This window comes from Danio aesculapii, chromosome 14, assembly GCF_903798145.1.
Source record: "Danio aesculapii chromosome 14, fDanAes4.1, whole genome shotgun sequence".
NCBI lineage: Eukaryota > Metazoa > Chordata > Actinopteri > Cypriniformes > Danionidae > Danio > Danio aesculapii.
The window spans coordinates 48,656,900-48,679,236 of NC_079448.1; the positions used below are offsets into that span (position 1 = coordinate 48,656,900).

A 22,337-nucleotide genomic window follows, 5' to 3' on the forward strand; every position below is an offset into this window, starting at 1 on the left:
GTCAGTATGTAAGCTTTTTTTGTGTGGCACTGTTATGAAATGAGAACTCTTGACTGCAAACCAAATCTACCTTTGGGTATAAATAAAGAAACCTAACCTTATCTAATCAACCTAACCTAACCTAACCTAACCTAAATAATAATAATAAAACAAATAATTAAATAATAAATAAATAAATAAATACGGATTGGATACAGAACAACTGTTGTTTAGTGAATTGCCAAATTAACATAACTTGTCCCTAATTTTCCTAGTTAAACCTTTAAATGTCACTTTAAGCTGAATACTAGCAATACTATTTAGCATTAGCACCTGCTAAATAACTAGTAAAATATTATGTACTGTCATCATGACCAAGACAAAAGAAATTACTAATTAGGAATGAGTTATTAAAAACATTATGCTGAAAATTGTGTTGAAGCACTTGGAAAATATTTGAAAAAGAATAAAAATTTCACAGTTAATAATTTAGTGTAATTTCTTCATGAGTCTACATCAACATGCAAAAAGCAAAAATATCAAATTGTACAAGACTACGAGCAAAATTCATTGAATTTTCCAGCCATTCCTTGACTATTATCAGGGAAATGACTGCATAATTGATTAAGAATGTGAAGGAGATTCAGCTAATGTGGTGTGTGTGTGTGTGTGTGTCCATGATATCAGAGCAGGAATTCAGATGATTATTCTCTTTCTCGCAGTGGATTAAAGGATTCTGTAAAGAATGCGGCGGCTGCAGAATGTTCAGTGTGTTCAGACATCGCAGAACAAAGACAAAACACAACAGTGACAAAAACCCTGATGGTCTGTTTGGACAAGAAACAATTCTCTTCCGACATCATGGCAAACAGTAAACGAAAAGATTACCATGGCTGCGTCAGCTCTGATCTTAATATAGCTTCAAATATAACACCCTGAGGGCTGTGACGATGTATAGTGTATATAGACGAAATAAAAAGTCTACTTTTTCATAGTATTCCCTGTCATTTATTCCGTGGTGCCACAAAATACTATATTATACATGCAATCACAGAGATGTAAACAGAAACACTCTGGGGGAAAAAGCTTCATTGGATTTATTATATTTTCTTAAAGTAAGTAGTTGCAAACATTTATATAGGCTGAATTTAAACACCCAGATTACATTTAGTAATGTTTAACTTAATTTGGTTGTTTAAATTCAGCCCATATGAACTGTTTGTAACTACTTACTTTAAGAAAATGTAACAAATCCAATGAAGCTTTTTTTTTCAGTGCACGAAAAACAGCATCGCGTGATACTTACAATATTGAAGGTCCAATGTTTGCATTTCACTTATTATTTAGTGACTTTTATTTTTTACTTTTACATTGGAACTATAATCATAATTTCTTTAATTGTTTTGTATTTTATTAATATTTGACATTTCTACATTTTTTATCAATATATATATATATATTGTGTGTGTGTGTGTGTATGTATGTATGTATGTATGTATGTATGTATGTATGTGTATATATATATATATATATATATATATATATATATATATATATATATACACACACACACACACACACACACACTCACCGGCCAATTTTTGTTAAGTACACCTTACTAGTACTGGGTTGGACCCACTTTTGCCTTCAGAACTGCCTTTACCTTTCGTGGCATAGAGTCAACAAGGTACTGGAAAAACTACTTAATATTTCACCTATACACCACCACCACCAGCCTGAAACGTTGATACAAGGCAGGATGGATCCATGCGTTGTGCATTCAGAGATGCCCTTCGGCATACCTCGGTTGTAATGAGTGGTTATTTAAGTTACTGTTGTTTTTCTATCAGCTGGAACAAGTCTGGCCATTCTCCTCTGACCTCTGGCATCAACAAGGCATTTGCGCCCACATAACTGCTGCTCACTGGATATTTTCTCTTTTTCAGACCATTCTCTGTAAACCCTAGAGATGGTTGTGCATGAAAATCCCAGTAGATCAGCAGTTTCTGAAATACTCGGTCCAGCCCGTCTGGCACCAACAACCATGCCATGTTCAAAGTCCCTTAAATTACCTTTCTTCCCCATTCTGATGCTCAGTTTGAACTGCAGCAGATCATCCTGACCATGTCTACATGCATTGAGTTGCTGCCATGTAAACGAGCAGTTGGATAGGTGTACACAGGCGTGGTCGGTGACTAACTATAAATGTATTTCAGTAGGCTATGGTGGATGTTAGTTAATGAAAATAGAGTTGTTCATTGTTAGTTCATGTTAACTCACTGTGCATTAACTCTAGTTAACAAGTATGAAATTTAATGTCAATAATGAATTTGTAAATGTTGAACTATATAATAATTGCTGTACAAGTACGCCTATATTGTTCATAATTAGTTCATGTTAGTAAATACTATAACATTAACTAATGAAACCTTATTGTAAAGTGTGACCGAGATGACTTATATCGCGATATGAGATTTTTGTCATATCACCCAGGCCTAAATATTATTAAAGATTCAGTGGAAGTCAGAATTATTATTTATGGTTTGTTCTGTAGACTATCTGAAACAAATGTCTTAAAGGGGCTAATAATTTTGACCTTAAATTGTTCTTTAAAAAATAAAAACTGCTTTTTTTCTAGACGAAATAAAACAAATAAGACTTTCTCCAGAAGAAAAAATATTATAGGAAATACTGTGAAAAATTCCTTGCTCTGTTAAACATCAATTGGGAAATATAAAAAACTAAAAATTTCACAGGGCGAATAATTTTGACTATTGGAATTTTGTTCTCAAGAGAAAAGCTGCAACACGATTTCTTTATTCTAAAGCAAAACAAGTTTCCTTAGAAACAACCTTCTGCTGCGGGAGAGCTTCAAATATATACCTGATATCTGGAGAAGGACGGAGGTTTGTGGTGGGTGTTGGAGAGGTAAACATTAGCTCATACACCAGGAGATGGAGGCGGCTAAGGGTGGACTGACTGGCTCACTGTCACCGTCTGTGAATCCTGCAGGACAGAAGGTCACAAAGTGCTGGATTACTGTCTAAGGCTGTCAGATACGTGGGCGCAGTTTCAAAGCAGAGCATGGCGGATCTATTCTGACTGACTAAACTAAAACGCTACCTTGGTCACACTTTACAATAAGGCTTCATTAGTTTATGTTAGTTAGTGTATTTACTACTTGATTTTTCCACCGACAACTTTTGATGCTGAAAAGACAAAAAAAAAGGGACTTTATTTGGCATTGTAATAGTTTAAAGTGGTATATTGACTGTATTGTTGTTAAATACCTGGAAATAACCTGCCAGTAATTTTTCTGTTACTTAATTCTCTCTATATTATTTCTTATACAATATATTGCTTCAAACCACTAAAATATCAATAAAAGTCACTTCGTTAAACTGCACAGTTGAATTTTCAACATCAAAAGTGGAAGGAGCAGAGATAATATTCCCACAATGCAATTCACAACCATAAATAAAGTGGAAAAAACCTGTGAATAATGAAATCCAGAACCTGTTGATTAACTTTTGTGTAAATTCATGTAGAGTTAACCTAAAAACAACAACATTTTGTCCATTAATCAATTCAAATATCACTGTAAACTAACAAACAAACTGAAAATTTGTAAAAAACTTCTGACTCACTAAACTAAAACAAGAAGAAAAACAGTAAAATACTTACAAGAAACGGGTAGAGAAATGCCCTTTTCCTTATATACTCTAAAAATATTCGTCAATTAATAGTTTTGCCTATTGTTTTTTTTTATTCAAGTTGACTTGTATAATGCTTTTCACAATAATTATCATTAAAGCAGCGTCACAAAAGGTGAAAAAACAACCATTTGAATGATTTTTTATGATTTGATGACATTATGAGAGCTTGATTTTTCCACCAACAACTGTTGATGTTGAAAAGACAAAAGAAGTGACCTTTATTGGTATTTTTAATAGTTTGAAGTGGTATTTTATCTGTGATTGGTTGTAAATTACGGTAAAAATGGAAATAAACTGCTAGTATTTTTTCTATTACTTAATTCTCTCTATTATTTCTTTTACAATATACTGCTTCTAAAATATGAATAAAAGTCACTTCGTTAAACTGCACAGTTGAATTTTCAACATCAAAAGTGGAAGGAGCAGAGATAATATTCCCACAATGCAATTCAAAACCATAAATAAAGTGGAAAAAACCTGTGAATAATGTAATCCAGAACCTGTTGATTAACTGATATTTTTAGTGTAAATTCATGTAGAGTTAACCTAAAAACAACAACATATTGTCCATTAATCAAACAATTCAAATATCACTGTAAATAAACTGAAAATTTATAAAAAACTTCTGACTCACTAAACTCAGACATGAAGAAAAACAGTAAAATACTTACAAGACACGGGCAGAGAAATGCCCTTTTCCTTATATACTCTAAAAATATTCGTCAATTAATAGTTTTGCCTATTGTTATTTTTTTTTTTTACTTGTATAATGCTTTTCACAATTATTAGGAATAAAGCAGCTTCACAAAAGGTGGAAAAAAAGATTTGAATTTTTTTATTTTTATTTGATTACATTATGAGACTTTTTCCACCAACAACTGTTGATGTTGAAAAGACAAAAGAAGTGACCTTTATTGACATTTTTAATAGTTTGAAGTGGTATATCATCTGTGATTGGTTGTAAATTACGGTAAAAATGGAAATAAACTGCTAGTATTTTTTTATTACTTAATTCTCTCTATTATTTCTTTTACAATATACTGCTTCTCAAATATCAACAAAAGACACTTTGTTAAACTGCACAGTTGAATTTTCAGTGAAAAGATAACAGTCCCATAATGCAATTCAAAACCATAAACAAACTGGAAAAAAACCCTGTGAATAATAAAATGCAGAACTTGTTAATTAACAGATATTCTTTACAGTGTAAATTCACCTAGAGTTAACCTAAAAACAACATTTGTTCATTAATCAAACAATTCAAATATCACTGTAAAAAACTTAAAATACCAAAAATAAACTTCTGACTGACTAAATATGAAGAAAATAAACAGTGAAATACTTACAAGACGATGAGAGGCAGAGTACCAGAAATGCCCTTTTCCTTCTACACTGTAAAAATATTCATCAATTAATTTTTTTTTCAATTCATGTTGACTTGTATAATGCTTTACACAATAATCATCATTAAAGCAGCTTCACAAAAGGTGGAAAAAAGAGATTTTTAGGATTTTGAGTTGCATTATAAAACATTATTTTTCCACCAACAACTGTTGATGTTGAAAAGTCAAAAGAAGTGACCTTTATTGACATTTTTAATAGTTTGAAGTGGTATTTCATCTGTGATTGGTTGTAAATTACGGTAAAAAGGCTGGAAATTAACTGCTAGTATTCTATTCTGTCACTTAATTCTCTTTATATTGTTTCTAATGCAATATATAGGTTCAAACTAAAATAGTCACTTTGTTAAACTGCACAGTTGAATTTTCAACATCAAAAGTTAACTGATCAAGTCATAATATTAAATAAACTGGAAAAAAAATATATGTGAATCATGAAATACAGTATTTTGGTGATGTTTTCTGTTTATTTACGGTTGTGAGTTGCATTATGGGATGTCGATCTCTGCCCTGTCCACTTTTGATGTTGTAAATTCAACTCCACAGTTGAACAAAGTGACTTTTATTGACATTCTAGTAGTTTGAAATAATAAGAAATAATATATATAGAGAGAAATAACTCGTGAAGTTTAGTTATAAACTAATTTCGAGAGGATCACGTGCTTATGATTGCTAGCGGCTGGATCCACATTATCCAAATCTCAATGCACCAATCAGACGACTCCTAAGCTACTACAAATACCCTGGGTTACGTATCATCGCTATCTTCGTTTTGAAGAATCCCCCATCCACCCCTACTCCTCCTTCTTCCTAGATGGGTGACACGGTGGCCCAGTGCTTAGCACTGTTGCCTCACAGCAAGAATGTCTCTGGTTCTAGGCTTTACCAAACCAGCAGACATTTCTGTGCGGAGTTTGCATTTTCTCCCCGTGCTCACGTGGGTTTCCTCCCACCGTCCAAAAAACATGCAACATAAGTTAATTGACTAATCCAAACCGGCACTATAGACATGCTTCTAGTAAATGGTTATCTCTCAAGAGCAATCACTGGCTGTTCATTGGTTATTACAGCAGGGGAGTTCTCGAGATCTACCTGAGCTCAAACTTCCCTCTCGTCTTGCAACGGGAGGGAGCCCCGGGCTTGAGGATCTTATGAGCTCAGGGCTCTCTCCCGGGACAGCTTGCCAAACACGCTTATAATTAATCATCAGCTAAGTGTGAACTCTTGAATGTAAAATAACAGAAAATGGACTGGCAGTTTATTACAAGGGTTTTGCATCATAATATACAACACCAATCAAGACAATATATCACTTTAAACTAATAAAAATGTTACCAAAATTCACTTTTTCAAACGTTTTAAGGTTAAAAGTTGTTGGGAAGAAAATCAAGGTTCCATAATGCCATTCAAAAGCATAAATAAATGGGGGAAAATTAAATATAAAAAGATGAATCACAAATTTATGGATATATTTAAAGTGCAGATTTAACCTAAAAACAACAACATTTTGTCAAGTAATCAAAAAAACTAAACAAATATTTATGACTGTAAAAATAAATAAATAAAAAACAGAAAATACAAAACATCTTTTATTTGTGGTCCCCAAATCAGGGATGGCATTACATAAAAACCAATGGTTTAGTCTTTGACATGTGAAACTATTTTTATAGCATAACAACAAAACGAGGACAACAAGCTGTGCAACCCTGTTCACAATCTTTCCAAAAATACACTTTTTTTTCAATGATATTAAAACAAAATACAATATACTGAAACGCAAATTATTCACATTTCAAAATGTGGCAGGAATGCTTCTATTAAAGTACTCTCAACAACATTTTCAGTCAAAAGAGAACGATGCAATATCCATTTCAAGTCACTTGTTTTTTGGTACCTTTGCACCTTATGAATGTATACTGGAGGTATACATGGACTTTGATTGACATTCAACTTATTCGCCACACTATAAAATAGTACAAACATGAACTATCCATTCCTAGATAATAATTTAGGTACATTTAAAACAACAAAATATTAATTATATCAAACATTAGGTATATGATTGGTCACAGATGATTTGAGCTCCAAAATGCACTTACAATGTGCATTTAAAAAAACACACACCCCTATTTGATATTACACTTCTTATGAAACAGTAATTTACTCTTTCATAGCTGGTGTTAAATATGTCGATAGCATACATATAAACAAAAATACTCTGTATAGCTGTCACGGATTGGCCAGGCTCTTCCACCAACATCACGCACCGAGCACCTTCACCTGAGTATTAACCACGCACAGCTGCACCCAATCACTCCCATTCACTATATAAGCACACACCTCACTTCACTCATTGTCCGGTCTCGTTCCTACGAAGCGGACTCTGAGTGAACCACTTCCTAGGTTTCACTCCCCTACGATCTCAGCAAATATACTTACCTTATCTCTGTTTTCATTCCAGTCTGTCCAGTGTTCCAGTTGTCCTGTCAACGTTGTGTGTCTCGTCAGTCTGTCTTCCCCGCAAGTCCTCTGGTGTGTGCATTCGGTCATCCTTCTGTGTCTGTCATCCCACCTGGCAAAGAGAATCATCAGTTCATCCAAACTCCATTTCCACTCTCAATCAGTATCCAAATTACTCTGCTGTTGTAATAAACCTCATTTATACTTACTCCCCTTGTTTGTCCGTCTGCTTCCGTAACAGAAGACCGGACCATCAACTACCAACAGCATGAGCACTCACGATCCCCTTCAGGAGTTGGTGGATTCATTGAAGAGAGTGCTACTACCATCTGCTCCACTTCCCGAAGCACCACCAGCACCGAGCACTTCTTCACCGTCCACCCACTCATCCAGTCCCATGGCTCGACCAGCGCCCTACTCTGGCGGGGCGGAGGAGTGCAATGGATTTCTCCTACAATGTTCTCTGGTATTCACTATGCAACCCGAGTTATACCCTACAGATCGGTCCAAAATCGCATTCATCATCTCCCTTCTCTCTGGGTCGGCTCTTCGGTGGGCTGAAACCATCTGGCAACAGTCTGGGCCGGTAACAAATTCCATTCAGTCATTCACCCAATATTTCAAGGAGGTTTTTGGTCGCGCGGATGCCGAAGTAGCAGCTGGAGAACAGTTATACCATCTCAAACAGGGAGCCATGTCCACTCAGGATTATGCTCTCAGGTTCCGAACTCTGGCTGCTGCTAGCGGGTGGAATGAGCGATCTCTCCTCACAACCTACCGGCTCGGACTAGAGCCCAGCCTCCGGTTACAGCTGGCCGCCCTCGACGACACGATGGGATTGGAGAAGTTCATCCAACACTCTCTGCGCTGTTCCGATCGTCTGAGGGTCTACCAGCATGACCCTCCACCGGTATCACAAGCACTCCTCCGTTCGCCAGAGCCAGCCGTCCCTCCAGAACCAGAGCCCATGATCATAGAATCTGGTAGACTCACAATCACCGAGCGACAGAGGAGGCTGACCCGGGGTCTGTGCATGTACTGTGGTGCCAAAGGACATGTCAGGCTGGACTGTCCCATCCGTCCAACACGCTCTGTGGTGAGTTTGTTCAGTTCTCCCATTGAAAAAATGCATCCTCTCACCACTAATGTCCAGTTAACTACCCCTTCTGTCTCAGTTTCAGTCACAGCCCTCATCGACTCCGGGTCAGCAGGAAATTTCATCTCGCACGCCCTCTGTCGCCGACTACAGCTTAACACCGAAGCCTCGACGCACGTCTACCAGATTCAGCCCATAACCAACGATATCCATTCTCAGGCACGTATCCATCGAAAATGTGAACCCGTCAATCTCCAAGTAGGACTGCTCCACAAAGAGGAGATTCAATTTCTGGTTCTGGAGGGTGCATCGATGGATATCATCTTAGGGCGCCCGTGGCTGGTGAAGCACGATCCCATCCTCTCTTGGGGCACAGGAGAGATTAAGAGATGGGGAGAAGAATGCAGATCCAGCTGTTTTCCCGATCTACCCTTACAAATTCAAAGACCCCTTACCGTCTACGCCACGTCTGTCGAAAGTCCTGTCGAGAAAATATCCATTCAGATCCCGAAGATCTACTCCTCATACGAGGATGTATTTTGCCCCAAGAGAGCTTCCCAGCTACCTCCACATCGGCCATGGGACTGCGCCATAGACCTGCTTCCAGATGCTCCTATGCCCAGAGGTAGGATCTACCCGTTGTCCCTTCCGGAGACCAAGGCAATGGAGGAGTACATCCATGAGGCTCTGAGTCAGGGGTATATCCGTCCATCCACGTCACCTGCTGCCTCAAGTTTCTTCTTCGTGGCTAAAAAGGATGGAGGGCTGCGGCCATGTATCGATTACAGAACCCTAAATCAAGGTACAGTCAAGTTCCGGTATCCCCTTCCTCTCGTCCCTGCGGCCCTGGAACAACTCAGATCCGCCAAAATTTTCACCAAGTTGGACCTCCGCAGCGCCTATAACCTGGTGAGAATACGTGAGGGGGACGAGTGGAAGACTGGGTTTGTGACCCCTACTGGACACTACGAGTACCTGGTCATGCCCTATGGTCTGGTTAACGCCCCCTCCGTATTCCAAAACTTCATCCACGAAGTTCTCCGGGAGTTCCTTCATCTCTTCGTCATTGTATACATAGATGATATCCTGATTTACTCCCGGAGTGAGGCCGAACATCGCCACCACGTTGCGGAGGTCCTGAAAACCCTCAGGAAACACCGCCTGTACCTCAAGGCTGAAAAATGCTCCTTCCATTCACCATCTGTTCAGTTCTTGGGGTACATTATCGATCAAAGAGGGGTTCGTATGGACGAGGGGAAGGTCACTTCCGTCATCTCCTGGCCCGAACCAAAGACCATAAAGGAACTCCAACGTTTCCTAGGATTTGCTAATTTCTACCGACGTTTCATCCAGAATTACAGTCTCATCACCGCTCCGCTCACCAACCTGTTGAAAAATAAACCCAAAGCACTACCCTGGCCTCCCGAAGCCGCCGCAGCCTTCCAAAACCTAAAAGAATCCTTCACTCAAGCCCCACTGCTGACTCATCCTGATCCTGACTTGCCGTTTGTGGTCGAAGTGGATGCATCGACCACCGGAGTGGGAGCCATCCTGTCCCAGTACCACGGTACTCCTTCATTACTCCATCCATGTGCCTATTTCTCCCGGAAGCTCAGCCCGGCGGAAAGGAACTATGACATCGGAAATCGAGAACTTCTGGCCATCAAGCTCGCCCTGGAGGAGTGGCGACACTGGTTGGAGGGGGCCAAACATTCGTTCCAGGTGATCACAGATCATAAAAATCTCCAATACCTAAAAGATGCTAAAAGACTCTGTCCTCGTCAAGCCCGTTGGTCATTGTTCTTCTCCAGATTTCAGTTCTCTATCTCATATCGACCAGGTTCAAAGAACATCAGAGCAGACGCACTTTCCAGAATTCACGACCAGCATGAAATTATTGAGACACCGGCCAAGATCCTTCCCGATCAGATCACTATCTGTCCCATCCAATGGTCCGCTCCTACAGTAAACGCCACTCCAGAATCCAGAACTCCGCCGGGCTGTCCCCCCAATCGACGCTTCATCCCTGAAAACCAACGGGTAGATCTCATTCATTCCAGCCATACATCTCTGGGCACAGGACATCCTGGGGCCAACAACACCCTCTCGCTGCTATCCCAACGCTTTTGGTGGCCGAACATGGCGAGGGATGTGAGAAGATACGTCCAAGGCTGCAGAGAATGCGCTATGGCGAAGAGTCCTCGCCATCTACCTGCTGGTAAACTCCATCCCTTGCCCATCCCAAACCGCCCCTGGTCACACCTAGGAGTTGACTTCATGACAGACCTCCCATCGTCTGAAGGTAACACCTGCATTCTAGTCATCATAGATCGATTCTCTAAATTCTGTCGTTTGATTCCTTTGAAAGGTATACCCACAGCCCTAGAGACCGCCGAAAACCTGTTCAACCACGTCTTTCGAAATTTTGGGTTACCAGAAGATATAGTCTCGGATCGAGGACCCCAATTCATCTCCAGACTATGGAGAGCATTCTTCAGACTCCTAGGTGTGACCGTAAGCCTCTCGTCTGGCTATCACCCCCAAACCAACGGCCAGACAGAGAGGAAAATTCAGGAAGTGGGGCGGTTCCTCCGGACCTTCTGTCACGGTCACCAAAACTCCTGGAGCCAGTTTCTGGGCTGGGCGGAATACGCCCAGAATTCCCTGCGGCAACCTACCACCGGACTCACGCCATTCCAGTGCATCCTAGGGTTCCAACCTCCACTCTTCCCCTGGGATGGCGCACCATCTGATGTCCCCGCAGTGGATTACTGGTTCCGGGAGAGCGAGAGAGTCTGGGACGATGCTCATCACCATCTCCAGAGGGCAGTACGCAGAACAAAGGAGGTATCTGATAAGAGGAGGCTTCCAGGCCCCATCTATACTCCAGGACAAAAGGTCTGGCTCTCCACCAGAGATATCCGGTTGCGACTGCCCTCCCGAAAATTAAGTCCCAGATTTGTTGGTCCCTTCACCATTCTGGAACAGGTCAACCCCGTCACATACAAATTACAGTTACCACCACAGTACAGAATCCACCCCACATTCCACGTGTCCCTTCTAAAACCCTTTCACGATCCTCTGATTCCCTCCACAGAGCCTGGCCATGAAGAGGAACCTCCTCCCCCCCTGATGTTAGAAGAAGGGGCCATCTACCAAGTCAAGGACATCCTACGGTCCCGGCGTCGTGGTGGTCAGCTTGAATACCTCGTCGACTGGGAAGGATACGGTCCAGAAGAGAGGTCATGGGTCTCCAGATCCGATATACTAGATCCCGCACTTATGGAAGAGTTCCACTCCAATCACCCAGAATTTCCAGCACCTCGAGGACGAGGTAGACCACCACGACGTCGGAGGTTCAGGCCCTCAGGAGCGGGCCCTGGGGAGGGGGGTAATGTCACGGATTGGCCAGGCTCTTCCACCAACATCACGCACCGAGCACCTTCACCTGAGTATTAACCACGCACAGCTGCACCCAATCACTCCCATTCACTATATAAGCACACACCTCACTTCACTCATTGTCCGGTCTCGTTCCTACGAAGCGGACTCTGAGTGAACCACTTCCTAGGTTTCACTCCCCTACGATCTCAGCAAATATACTTACCTTATCTCTGTTTTCATTCCAGTCTGTCCAGTGTTCCAGTTGTCCTGTCAACGTTGTGTGTCTCGTCAGTCTGTCTTCCCCGCAAGTCCTCTGGTGTGTGCATTCGGTCATCCTTCTGTGTCTGTCATCCCACCTGGCAAAGAGAATCATCAGTTCATCCAAACTCCATTTCCACTCTCAATCAGTATCCAAATTACTCTGCTGTTGTAATAAACCTCATTTATACTTACTCCCCTTGTTTGTCCGTCTGCTTCCGTAACAATAGCTTAAGACAACGTGGTAAATCAGTGCAAAGTTACATCAGCTGGATTGGCACCTTGTATTGTATTATCCTGGAATTAGTTTGGACCTTCCCTTTTATTGGCCATGAGTTGTTAGAAGAGTTCAGTGGTGCTAAATAATACAGAGACAAATCTAACAGGAATTTTATTCTATGCCAAAAGTGTGTGATTATATACATTTACTTTATTTAATCAGTTTTGAATTATTAACTAAATTAATTCTTGGCTTCCACACTGAATTTTTTTTTCTAGTTAAGAGTGTTTGTCTTGTTTCTGGTCCAAATATCTAAATATTCTTTAATCATGAAGCTTTTTCTAGACAAGTAAAAAATATTGTCTTGTTTTCAGAAATAATAAGTAAATAAAATGCGAGATTTTTCTTAAAACCAATAATCTGCCAATGTGGTAAACAGAATAAAATCTTATTTTTAAAGTGAAAACATTATTTTTTATCATTTTATTTATTTATTTTTAATAGGCTACAGATCAAACAACTGTTGTTTAATGAATTGAAACTTTTTCTAGACAAATAAAAAAATATTGTCTTGTTTTCAGAAATAATAAGTAAATATTAGGGGAGATTTTTCATTAAAACAAGATAAATAATCTGCCAATGAGAAATAATCTTGTTTCAAAGTGAAAGCATCATTATTTTAAATACTACTACTATTATTATTATTATTATTATTATTATTATTATTATTATTAATATTATTATTGATTGGCTACAGAACAAACAACTGATGTTTGATGAATTGAAGTGTTTTCTAGACAAGTAAAAAAAAGTTCGTTTTTAGAAATAATAAGTAAACATTAAACAAGGCGATATATATATTTTTAAAACAAGATAAATAATCTGCCAATGTGGTAAACAAAAAATAATCTTATTTCAAAGAGAAAAACATGATTATTATTATTTTTTTAAATAATTTTATTTCATTATTTTTATGATTATACTACAGAACAAACAACTGTTGTTTAATGAATTGAAGCTTTTTCTAGACCGAGAAAAATATTGTTGTTTCCAGAAATAATATGTAAATATTAGGGGGAGATTTTTCATTAAAACAAGATAAATAATCTGCCAATGAGAAATAATCTTGTTTCAAAGTGAAAGCATCATTATTTTAAATACTACTAATATTATTATTATTATTATTATTATTATTATTATTGATTGGCTACAGAACAAACAACTGATGTTTGATGAATTGAAGTGTTTTCTAGACAAGTAAATTTTTTTTTCGTTTTTAGAAATAATAAGTAAATATTAGGCGATATATATATTTTTAAAACAAGATAAATAATCTGCCAATGTGGTAAACAAAAAATAATCTTATTTCAAAGAGAAAAACATGATTATTATTATTTTTAAAATAATTTTATTTTATTATCTTTTTGATTATTCTACAGAACAAACAAATGTTGTTTAATGAATTGAAGCTTTTTCTAGACCGAGAAAAATATTGTTGTTTCCAGAAATAATAAGTAAATATTAGAGGGAGATTTTTTTTAAAACAAGCCAAATAATCTGCCAGAGGGGTAAACAAAAATGATCTTATTTCAAAGAGAAAATCATGATTACTTTTTATATAATTTTATTTATTCTTTCTTATTGGCTACAGATCAAAGAACTGTTGTTAAATAAACTGAAGCTTACTGACAAGTACAAAACATTGTCTTGTTTTCAGAAATAATAAGTAAAAATTAAGATGAATAATCGGCCAGTGTGGTAAACAAAAAAAGCAAACACTTTAGAATAACGGTCCATTAGTTAATGCATTTACTAACATTAACTAAGCATGAATAATCTTGTAGAGCACTTCCTGATCATAGTTCAACATTAACTAATGCATTATTAAAATCCAAAGTTGTTCGCTGTGAGTTAACATGAACTAACAGTATTACACTTAAATAGCGTTAACAAATATTAACAAAGATGAATAAACACAGTTATAAATGTATTACTAATAGTTTGTTCATGTTAGTAAATACATGAACTAATGGACCATTATTTTAAAGTGTTACCCAAAAAAATAAATTTATTTCAAAGCAAAAACATGATTATTATTATTATTATTGTTTATATTTTTATATAATTTCATTTATTTACTTATTTTTTGATTTGCTACAGATCAAACAATTGTTGTTTGATGAATTGAAGCTTTTTCTAGACAAGTAAACAAATATTGTCTTGTTTTCAGAAATAATAAGTAAATAATAAGCGAGATTTTTCTTTAAAACCGGCAAAATAATCTGCCAATGGGGTAAACAAAAAACTTAAATATCTTACTTCAAAGAAAAAAACAAGATTATTTTGCTCACCCCACTTGGCAGCTTATTTAGCTTGTTTTAATGAAAAACTCACTTAATTTTGACTTCTTATTTCTGAAAACAACAACATTTTTACTTGTGTAGAAAAGGCTTCTTGATTAAAGAATTTGTAGATATCTTTGACAAAACCTCCAAGACAAGCATTTTTTGCAGTGCACTCAAATTGTGAGTGGGCAGAGCCTAGTTTGTATGATGTTCATGCCTCATTTAAATAGTCTCTGATAAAACCGAGACAATTACATCCTACGGCAATATTTACTAGACTCCACACCACATGATGCCAGTCTACCAAGAGTGAACAGACTCTTGCTTTGAAATGTTCGTGGAAACATTATTTTCCAGTCAGAGATGAACAGAAGCAATCTCTGAAGAGCTCATTGAAAACCCTCTCACGGTTAAGCTTTGTAGACTTTCGTTCCTGAGCATTGGCTGTGGGGGTGATGAGGTTAAAGTTTACCCGATACGGTTTCCACATATCGTGAAGCGGTCGATCTCCAGCAGATCCTTTTTGCTGGTCCTGTGTTTGAGTTCAGTAGATTGCTGAGTGTCACCGCTGATTATCTCCTCTGGATTGGGAGAAGGAGGATCTGGAGGAGGATCGGTGGTCTCCTTGGGTTTAGGGGCCGGAGGTGAAGGAAAAGGCTTTGCTTGAGGGGTCGGCTGCTTCGTGATGGAGGCGGAGGGTCGATGCATTTTTGGTTCAGCTGAATGAAGGTAAATAAACAAGTCAAAAGAAATTTATATATCATAAACTCAAAGTTTAAAGCTTATGCAGATTGTCATCTTACTCAGAATAAACAGCAAAAGAAAGTCCAAGGCGCTCGGAAAATGTGGAAAAAATATTAAAAGTCAATAAAGGCTTTTGAATATTTTTTTTCCACATTTTTCAAGTGCTTTGGACTTTCTTTTGCTGTTTATTCTGATGAATCCTTACCCAAAGTGCACCAGTACATTAACTAAGCTAACCCTGAGCACTTGATTTTGGATAGTAATATTACTATTAGCAGTAGGGTTGAGCGATGTCTAATGGTGAAACATTGCGATGGACGATGGCATCGTCGTCATAGGCAGTGGTGAATTAATTATATATGAATATATTATTAATTCATAATGAATTAATTATTTGTAGCCTACCGTTTCAACTACCTGACCCGCATGGTCTTTGTTTTACCCATAACCAAATTATAAATAAACATAAGTTACACACAAATTACCACCTGTCAATCTCTTTTTCTGTGGGACTCTGGCATGAATAGGCAGAGTGATCTGTGTCATTATAATGGCGTCGACAAACTTGGTTGGTAAAAAAGCTGCACAACCAACAACAACCAACCTACAGTATCTTAGGATTTCGCTAAAATGACTAAGTACAAGCGTGAAAGTGAAAGATTGATGCAGTGTACTGATGCTAAAACACGTTACCTGATCAATTCAAAAGACTGAAGAGTCGTTAGATAGAGACGAGATGAATTAAATATCACGTTTAACAACTACAGTGAGACGCCATCCAGCGGTACACCCTTGATAAACCGTCCGACGTGGACTCCTCTCTGGGGTTTTGTGCTCAAAGCACTAGCTGGCTGCCTGGAGTTCAGTCATGTGCTGCAGCGCATGCCAGAGTGTGTATATGGCCACGTGATGTGCGTTCTTTTTTTCAGTGATATAGTGTGGATGGATCTTTTCAAAAATGCTATATGAAACGCCAGTGTGGATGTAGAGTAAACAAGATGTAAATGTGTATTTTTCATGAGTGGGTTGCTGCAGCGATAGGGGCGGGGCATCGCGATGACGGCTTAGCATTATGATGTCTATCAGCCATCAGCGATGGACGATGGCAACGTCTATCGACTCAACCGTAATTAGCAGGGGTGCACATAAGTGGTAAAGAATTATAATTTAAAAATGTGGACTAGATGAGGTGCTAGCATCTGCACGATGCTGGAAAAATACACAATATTGTTGTTAAGTGTTTTTGATAATATTACTTCTCATGATATAAATAACTTAGCAAAATGCAATTTTATCAGCAATTAAAAAAATTATGTAATGATCATACTAAAATAAACCGGTAATAGATTTTTTTGAGCTAATTAAATAAAAAAATGTCAAGGTGGAAAGGGACTTTAGACTTTAAAAGGCTCATTTATTATATTCAGCTGAATAAAGGAATTTTGAGGAAATTGTAGCTGTTTTTGTTGCCTGTGGCTTTAAATGCAAATGAGCTGGTTGTCCCCGCCCAACGTTTTACCATGCATGTCTGCTTCTCCTGCTGTGTCATGTCAGATAAACAGCACTCATTAACCATGTTTCCATCCACCTATTTTTATGCGCATTTTGGTTGATGGTTGATGGTTGATGAAAACTGCAAGATGCGCATTAATTTTTAAAATGTGCATAAAAAAACGTATGTGCATAACTGAGTAGGATAAGCATTTTATTCAATAAGAAAAAATGTGCATAAACTACGATGGAAACACTTTTACCGAACAAATTCCAGTATGCACATAAAAAAAAATCATGTGATTTTGTTATAAGAGATCACATGATGATAAAAATGTTTGGGTTACCAAAAAAAAAACAGTAAGCAAGTATGGGACAAAATTAAACATTACTTTAGTAATCTGAACTGGAGTTACCTGCCGGTGGAGGAGATCTGGCTGGGTTGGTTTTCTTGGGAGTCTGTTTTGGGGTCTGAGGGTTTGGTCTTTCAAACAGCTTACCCTCCATTTTAGCTTCTTTCACATAACGACAGGACTTTCCCAGAATAATGATACTATTCAACACTTTCAGTGTTATCAACCTGCAGAATCAGACAAAAACAAACAATCTAAAAACCTGACTGAAAGCCAAAGTTCCTTTCACAATATTGCTAAAATGTTGCTAAAGATATCAGCAGGTATTAGAAAAATGAGAAAGACAGCTTCATGTAACCACATTAAATTAAAAATTGTTTGAACCGGAAGTTGCTGGGAGTTTTATTTCAGCAAGTTGACGTACATCCAAATGAATTAGAATATTGAGTAGGGAGCGCGGCTTTCTTTTGTACATTATTCCCTCATAGCTGCTTTACCTCATAGCAAATTAATGGTAAGAGGTGTGTGGTTAAGAATATTACTATACAGTTGCTATGGAAACTCTCAGGTTGACATTAACAGAAGGACCGCTGCTCAAAACGCAGAATAAAAATGGTCAGACTTTGATTGAATATGACCAAAATAAACAGTTTTCAGTGGATTATCTTGCACAGAATGAGGGCTCTATTTTGACGATCCATGCGCAAAGTGCAAAGCGCAGGGCGCAAACGCATTAAGGGTTTTGTCAGAATCCACTTTTACTAATATAAGGATGGAAAAATCCGCTTTGCACCACGGCGCATGGTCTAAAAGGGTTGAGCTTATTTTCTTAATGAGTTATAGGTGTGTTTTGAGAATAAACCAATCAGAGTCTCATCTCCTATTCCCTTTAAGAGTCAGTTGCATCGCGCTACAACGCATTTGCTATTTACATGACGGACTTTGTAAGTGTAAAAACTGAACCCTTCACTAGAGAGAAAACAGTTAAACAGATCATCTACAGCACAAGAATGAGAGATGAGCCTCCTCATTGTTTACTTTCACTTTCACTCTCGTGGATAGAGAAACTTCTTGTACGCACAGACATCCATTAGCATATAAATAATTAATTTCATCTGTTAGGCGCAAAGATTTGTTTTAAAACTATTTCTAAATTCAGTGCTAATTTCCAGCAAACTAATAAATGAACAATAATAAAGAAGTGTGTTCAAACAACTGAGTTATATCCTAATACACATGCTGTGCCCCATATGGTCTAAAACAATAATAAATATGCATAATAAATAATACTGCTAATAATAATAATAACATTATACAAAAGCAAATTGTTATGAATAAACTGAAAAAGCCTCCCCGAGATGAAGGCATGAAAGTATGGTTTTTATATTTATGTGGGCGAGACAATAATATCCTTAATATTTAAATTCTTTTTCATATGTAATGATATTTGCGTATTGCTGTACATCATGTGTGTATTAAGCAATGTGTAAGCGAGGTGCATAACTAACGCGCTCTGTGATGGACTTTAGACTGGCTTTGTTCTGGTCTATAGAACAGTCTATTAAAGTTTCTCAAAATAGCAACGCGCTAGCAATGCGCCTCAACATGCTCCTTTTTTAGATCAGAACGCCTATGCGCGCACATATGAGCGCAAATTCAATTGCTATTTAAACAGCGTGGCACAAAACGTCAAAACGACTCTTGCGCCAAGCTAAAACTAGCAAACAATAATTGTGTCGCGCCTTGCGCCACATTGCGCCGGGTGTATGATAGGGCCCTAATTGTTTACCTTAAGTATAAGAATGTGAGCTAGCAAAATTAACCCCAAACAACAAGGCAAGGGGATTGCCCCTGTATGTATGGAGGTCAGGCCTTTAAAAGTGCAGTATTTAAGTTTAACACCCAGTGGTTGAACTACAGGTATTGCGCTCAGCCCCTCCTCTGAAGACTCCACTCAAATGCAGGTTGCCACATTGACAACACCAACAGGAGTTGCTAACCAACACCTAAAATTTCTATTTTAGAAACGCTTCAGTTTCTGAACATCAAAAAACTGACTATGATCACCTCAGGTACACCTTGTGTCAGGACTCCTGGCTGATCGGCTGGTTCTATCTGTTTTGTTTGTTTGTACTAGCCACATGTTCCTTTGATTGTGCTCCTAATTGTTTCTCTCCACCCCCTCATTCTCATTCATTTAGTTGATTTTGTTTCACCTGTCTTTGCTCATTTTCTCCTCGTTAGCTCCCCTATATATTCTCTTTTGTTTGTGCTGTTCAATGCCAGATTGTTGTTTGCTTCTGACCCTGCAACATCCCAGATAGGTGAACTGAATGTTTTTAGTTAACCTTTTTCTGTTTGACTCCAGGACTCTCTCCCTACCTTCCCAGCCTTTCTGTGTAGTCCCTGGCTTGCCAGAAGTCATTGCTCTTGCGCTGCCTGAATTTATGATGTCCTGGACACTGGCCTGGTTTTGACCAATTCACCTGCCTCTGTTTCTACTGGCCAGTCTATTTTTTGTTCCTGGTTATTTCCAGTCATTCTCTCCCAAACTATTCCAGCAAAGTCTGCAAGTATTTTCTTTTTGCCATTTGTTATTCATTTTTTCGGACTGAGTAATTTTTTGTTCTTTCTATTAGACTGAAGACTGCTTGCTGACGAGCATTTTGATTCCATTTGTTGAACAGAGTTTTTGTGTCTTCCCCCCTGAAACTGAGACATTGCCTTCTAAAGGATTTTTTTTCTTTTTTCAATTTTGCATATGGACTGATCTGTCTGATTTTTTGCCTTCTACAATAAATCATTGTCTTCACCTGCATTTGGGTTTTTTTGTGTTACTGGCCCTGACAGAACAATCTGGCCAGAATGGACCCAGCAGATGAAGATTCTGTGAGAGCAGCGCTGGCCCAGCAGGGAACTCTATTAGGTCGCCATGAAAGCCAGCTCACCTCATCCAACCGGGTCTTGGAAATGATGGGATCCCAGATTGCAGACCTAACTGCTCAGCTTCTGCAACTCCGTACTGAGCAAATGTCAGCTCACTCAGCTCCCCTCCCTGTCCATCGTTACCCAGAGCCCAGAGCAAATCCCCCACCTCACTATGATGGGGACCCTTCTGTCTGTCGAGCCTTCCTGACCCAGTGCTCAGTGGTATTCTCCCTCCAACCAGCCACGTTTTCTTCTGAAGAAGCCAAGGTAGCTTATGTAATCACGCTTCTGACTGGCCGGGCTCGTGAATGGGGAACCACAGTATGGCAAGGCAAATTTCCTTACTGTTTTAACTTCAATGATTTTGAAAAAGAGATGATCAAAGTTTTTGACCGGTCTGTTCATGGGCGTGAGGCAGCAAGACTTTTGGTTTCTCTTCGACAGGGGGATCGCTCTGTTTCTGATTATTCCATCCAGTTTCGAACTCTGGCAGCCTCATGTGGTTGGAATGCAGCAGCACAATGGGACCAGTTTCTGCATGGACTCAGGGATGAAATCCAAGACGAAATAGCAGCTCAAGAGCTCCCTACTGAATTTGATGGTCTGGTGGACCTGGCCATCAGGGTGGATAATCGTCTAGCACTACGTCAGCGCAACCGTATGGCTCGTTTAACTTGGAGACAAGGAGGGGCCCAAGATCCTCTTTCCCCCACTAGTCTTGATACTTTCCAGGAGTCCGAGCCCATGCAGATTGGCCGTACCCGACTCTCAGCAGAGGAGAGGAAGCGCCGCATAACCAATGGTCTATGCCTTTACTGTGGCAGATCTGGCCATTTTGCTTCAACATGTCCGTTAAAAGGCAATGCTCGCCAGTAGCCAGGGGGGTATTGGTGAGCGTAACTCCTGTCAATGATCCCCCCATAGCACGCACTCTCCTTCCTGCCACTGTTCAGTGGGGTAACTCCTATCACCCATGTGCTGTTTTGGTCGACTCTGGGGCAGAGGGGAATTTTATGGACTCTGCTCTGGCTGCCAAATGGGGGCTTCCTACAACTCCTTTACAGATTCCCTTGACTGCTCGAGCCTTAAATGGATCACATCTTGCCCTCATTTCTTTCACCACTGTCCCAGTAAGTCTCATTATTTCTGGCAACCACCGTGAGGAGATTGTGTTTTATCTGCTAGAGTCCCCTTGTAATTCCATTGTGTTAGGACACCCCTGGCTGATAAAACACAATCCTCATATTGAATGGGCCAAGAATTCTGTCCTGTCCTGGAGTCCTTTTTGTCTTAAACATTGTTTGGGTTCTGCCTTGTCTCCTGGCTCTGTGCTTTCTGTTTCTCAGGTGGAGGCAGCTGATCTGTCTGGTGTTCCAGTGATCTACCATGATCTTCGTCTGGTCTTTAGCAAGTCCCGGGCCATATCTCTCCCACCGCACCGACCTTATGATTGTGCCATCAATCTGCTCCCGGGAACTTCTCCTCCTCGGGGCAGGTTGTACTCCCTTTCTGGTCCTGAGCGTGTAGCCATGGACAAGTACATCAGCGACTCTCTGGCAGCCGGCCTCATCCGATCCTCCTCCTCTCCAGCGGGTGCGGGGTTTTTCTTCGTGGAGAAGAAGGATGGGTCCCTGCGACCCTGCATCGATTATCGGGGGCTGAATGACATTACAATTAAGAACAGGTACCCCCTACCTTTAATGTCTTCAGCCTTTGAGTTGTTGCAGGGTGCAGGATTCTTCACGAAGTTAGACCTCCGCAACGCTTACCACCTGGTCCGCATACGTGAGGGGGATGAGTGGAAGACAGCCTTCAACACTCCCACTGGGCACTTTGAGTACCGGGTAATGCCTTTTGGGTTAACCAATGCCCCGGCTGTCTTCCAGACCCTGGTCAATGACGTGCTGAGAGATATGGTGAACAAGTTTGTATTTGTATATCTTGACGATATATTGATCTTTTC

General features: G+C 39.2%; 1 protein-coding gene across 2 annotated transcripts in view; it reads right to left on the reverse strand.

Annotated features, from left to right (window-relative positions):
- Window positions 1-13,901: 13,901 nt before the first annotated feature.
- Window positions 13,902-22,337, reverse strand: part of tapt1a (transmembrane anterior posterior transformation 1a) — a 51,329-nt gene continuing 42,893 nt past the window's right edge. The window contains exons 14-15 of one of the 2 annotated variants that reach the window (XM_056472672.1): window positions 17,510-17,673; window positions 13,902-15,577 (exon numbers count right to left, since the gene is read on the reverse strand). In XM_056472672.1, coding sequence (XP_056328647.1) covers window positions 15,327-15,577; window positions 17,510-17,673 — 415 coding nt within the window. In that variant the 3' untranslated portion in view covers window positions 13,902-15,326. The remainder of the gene's footprint in view (window positions 15,578-17,509; window positions 17,674-22,337) is intronic. The other variant, XM_056472673.1, reaches the window with a different exon arrangement.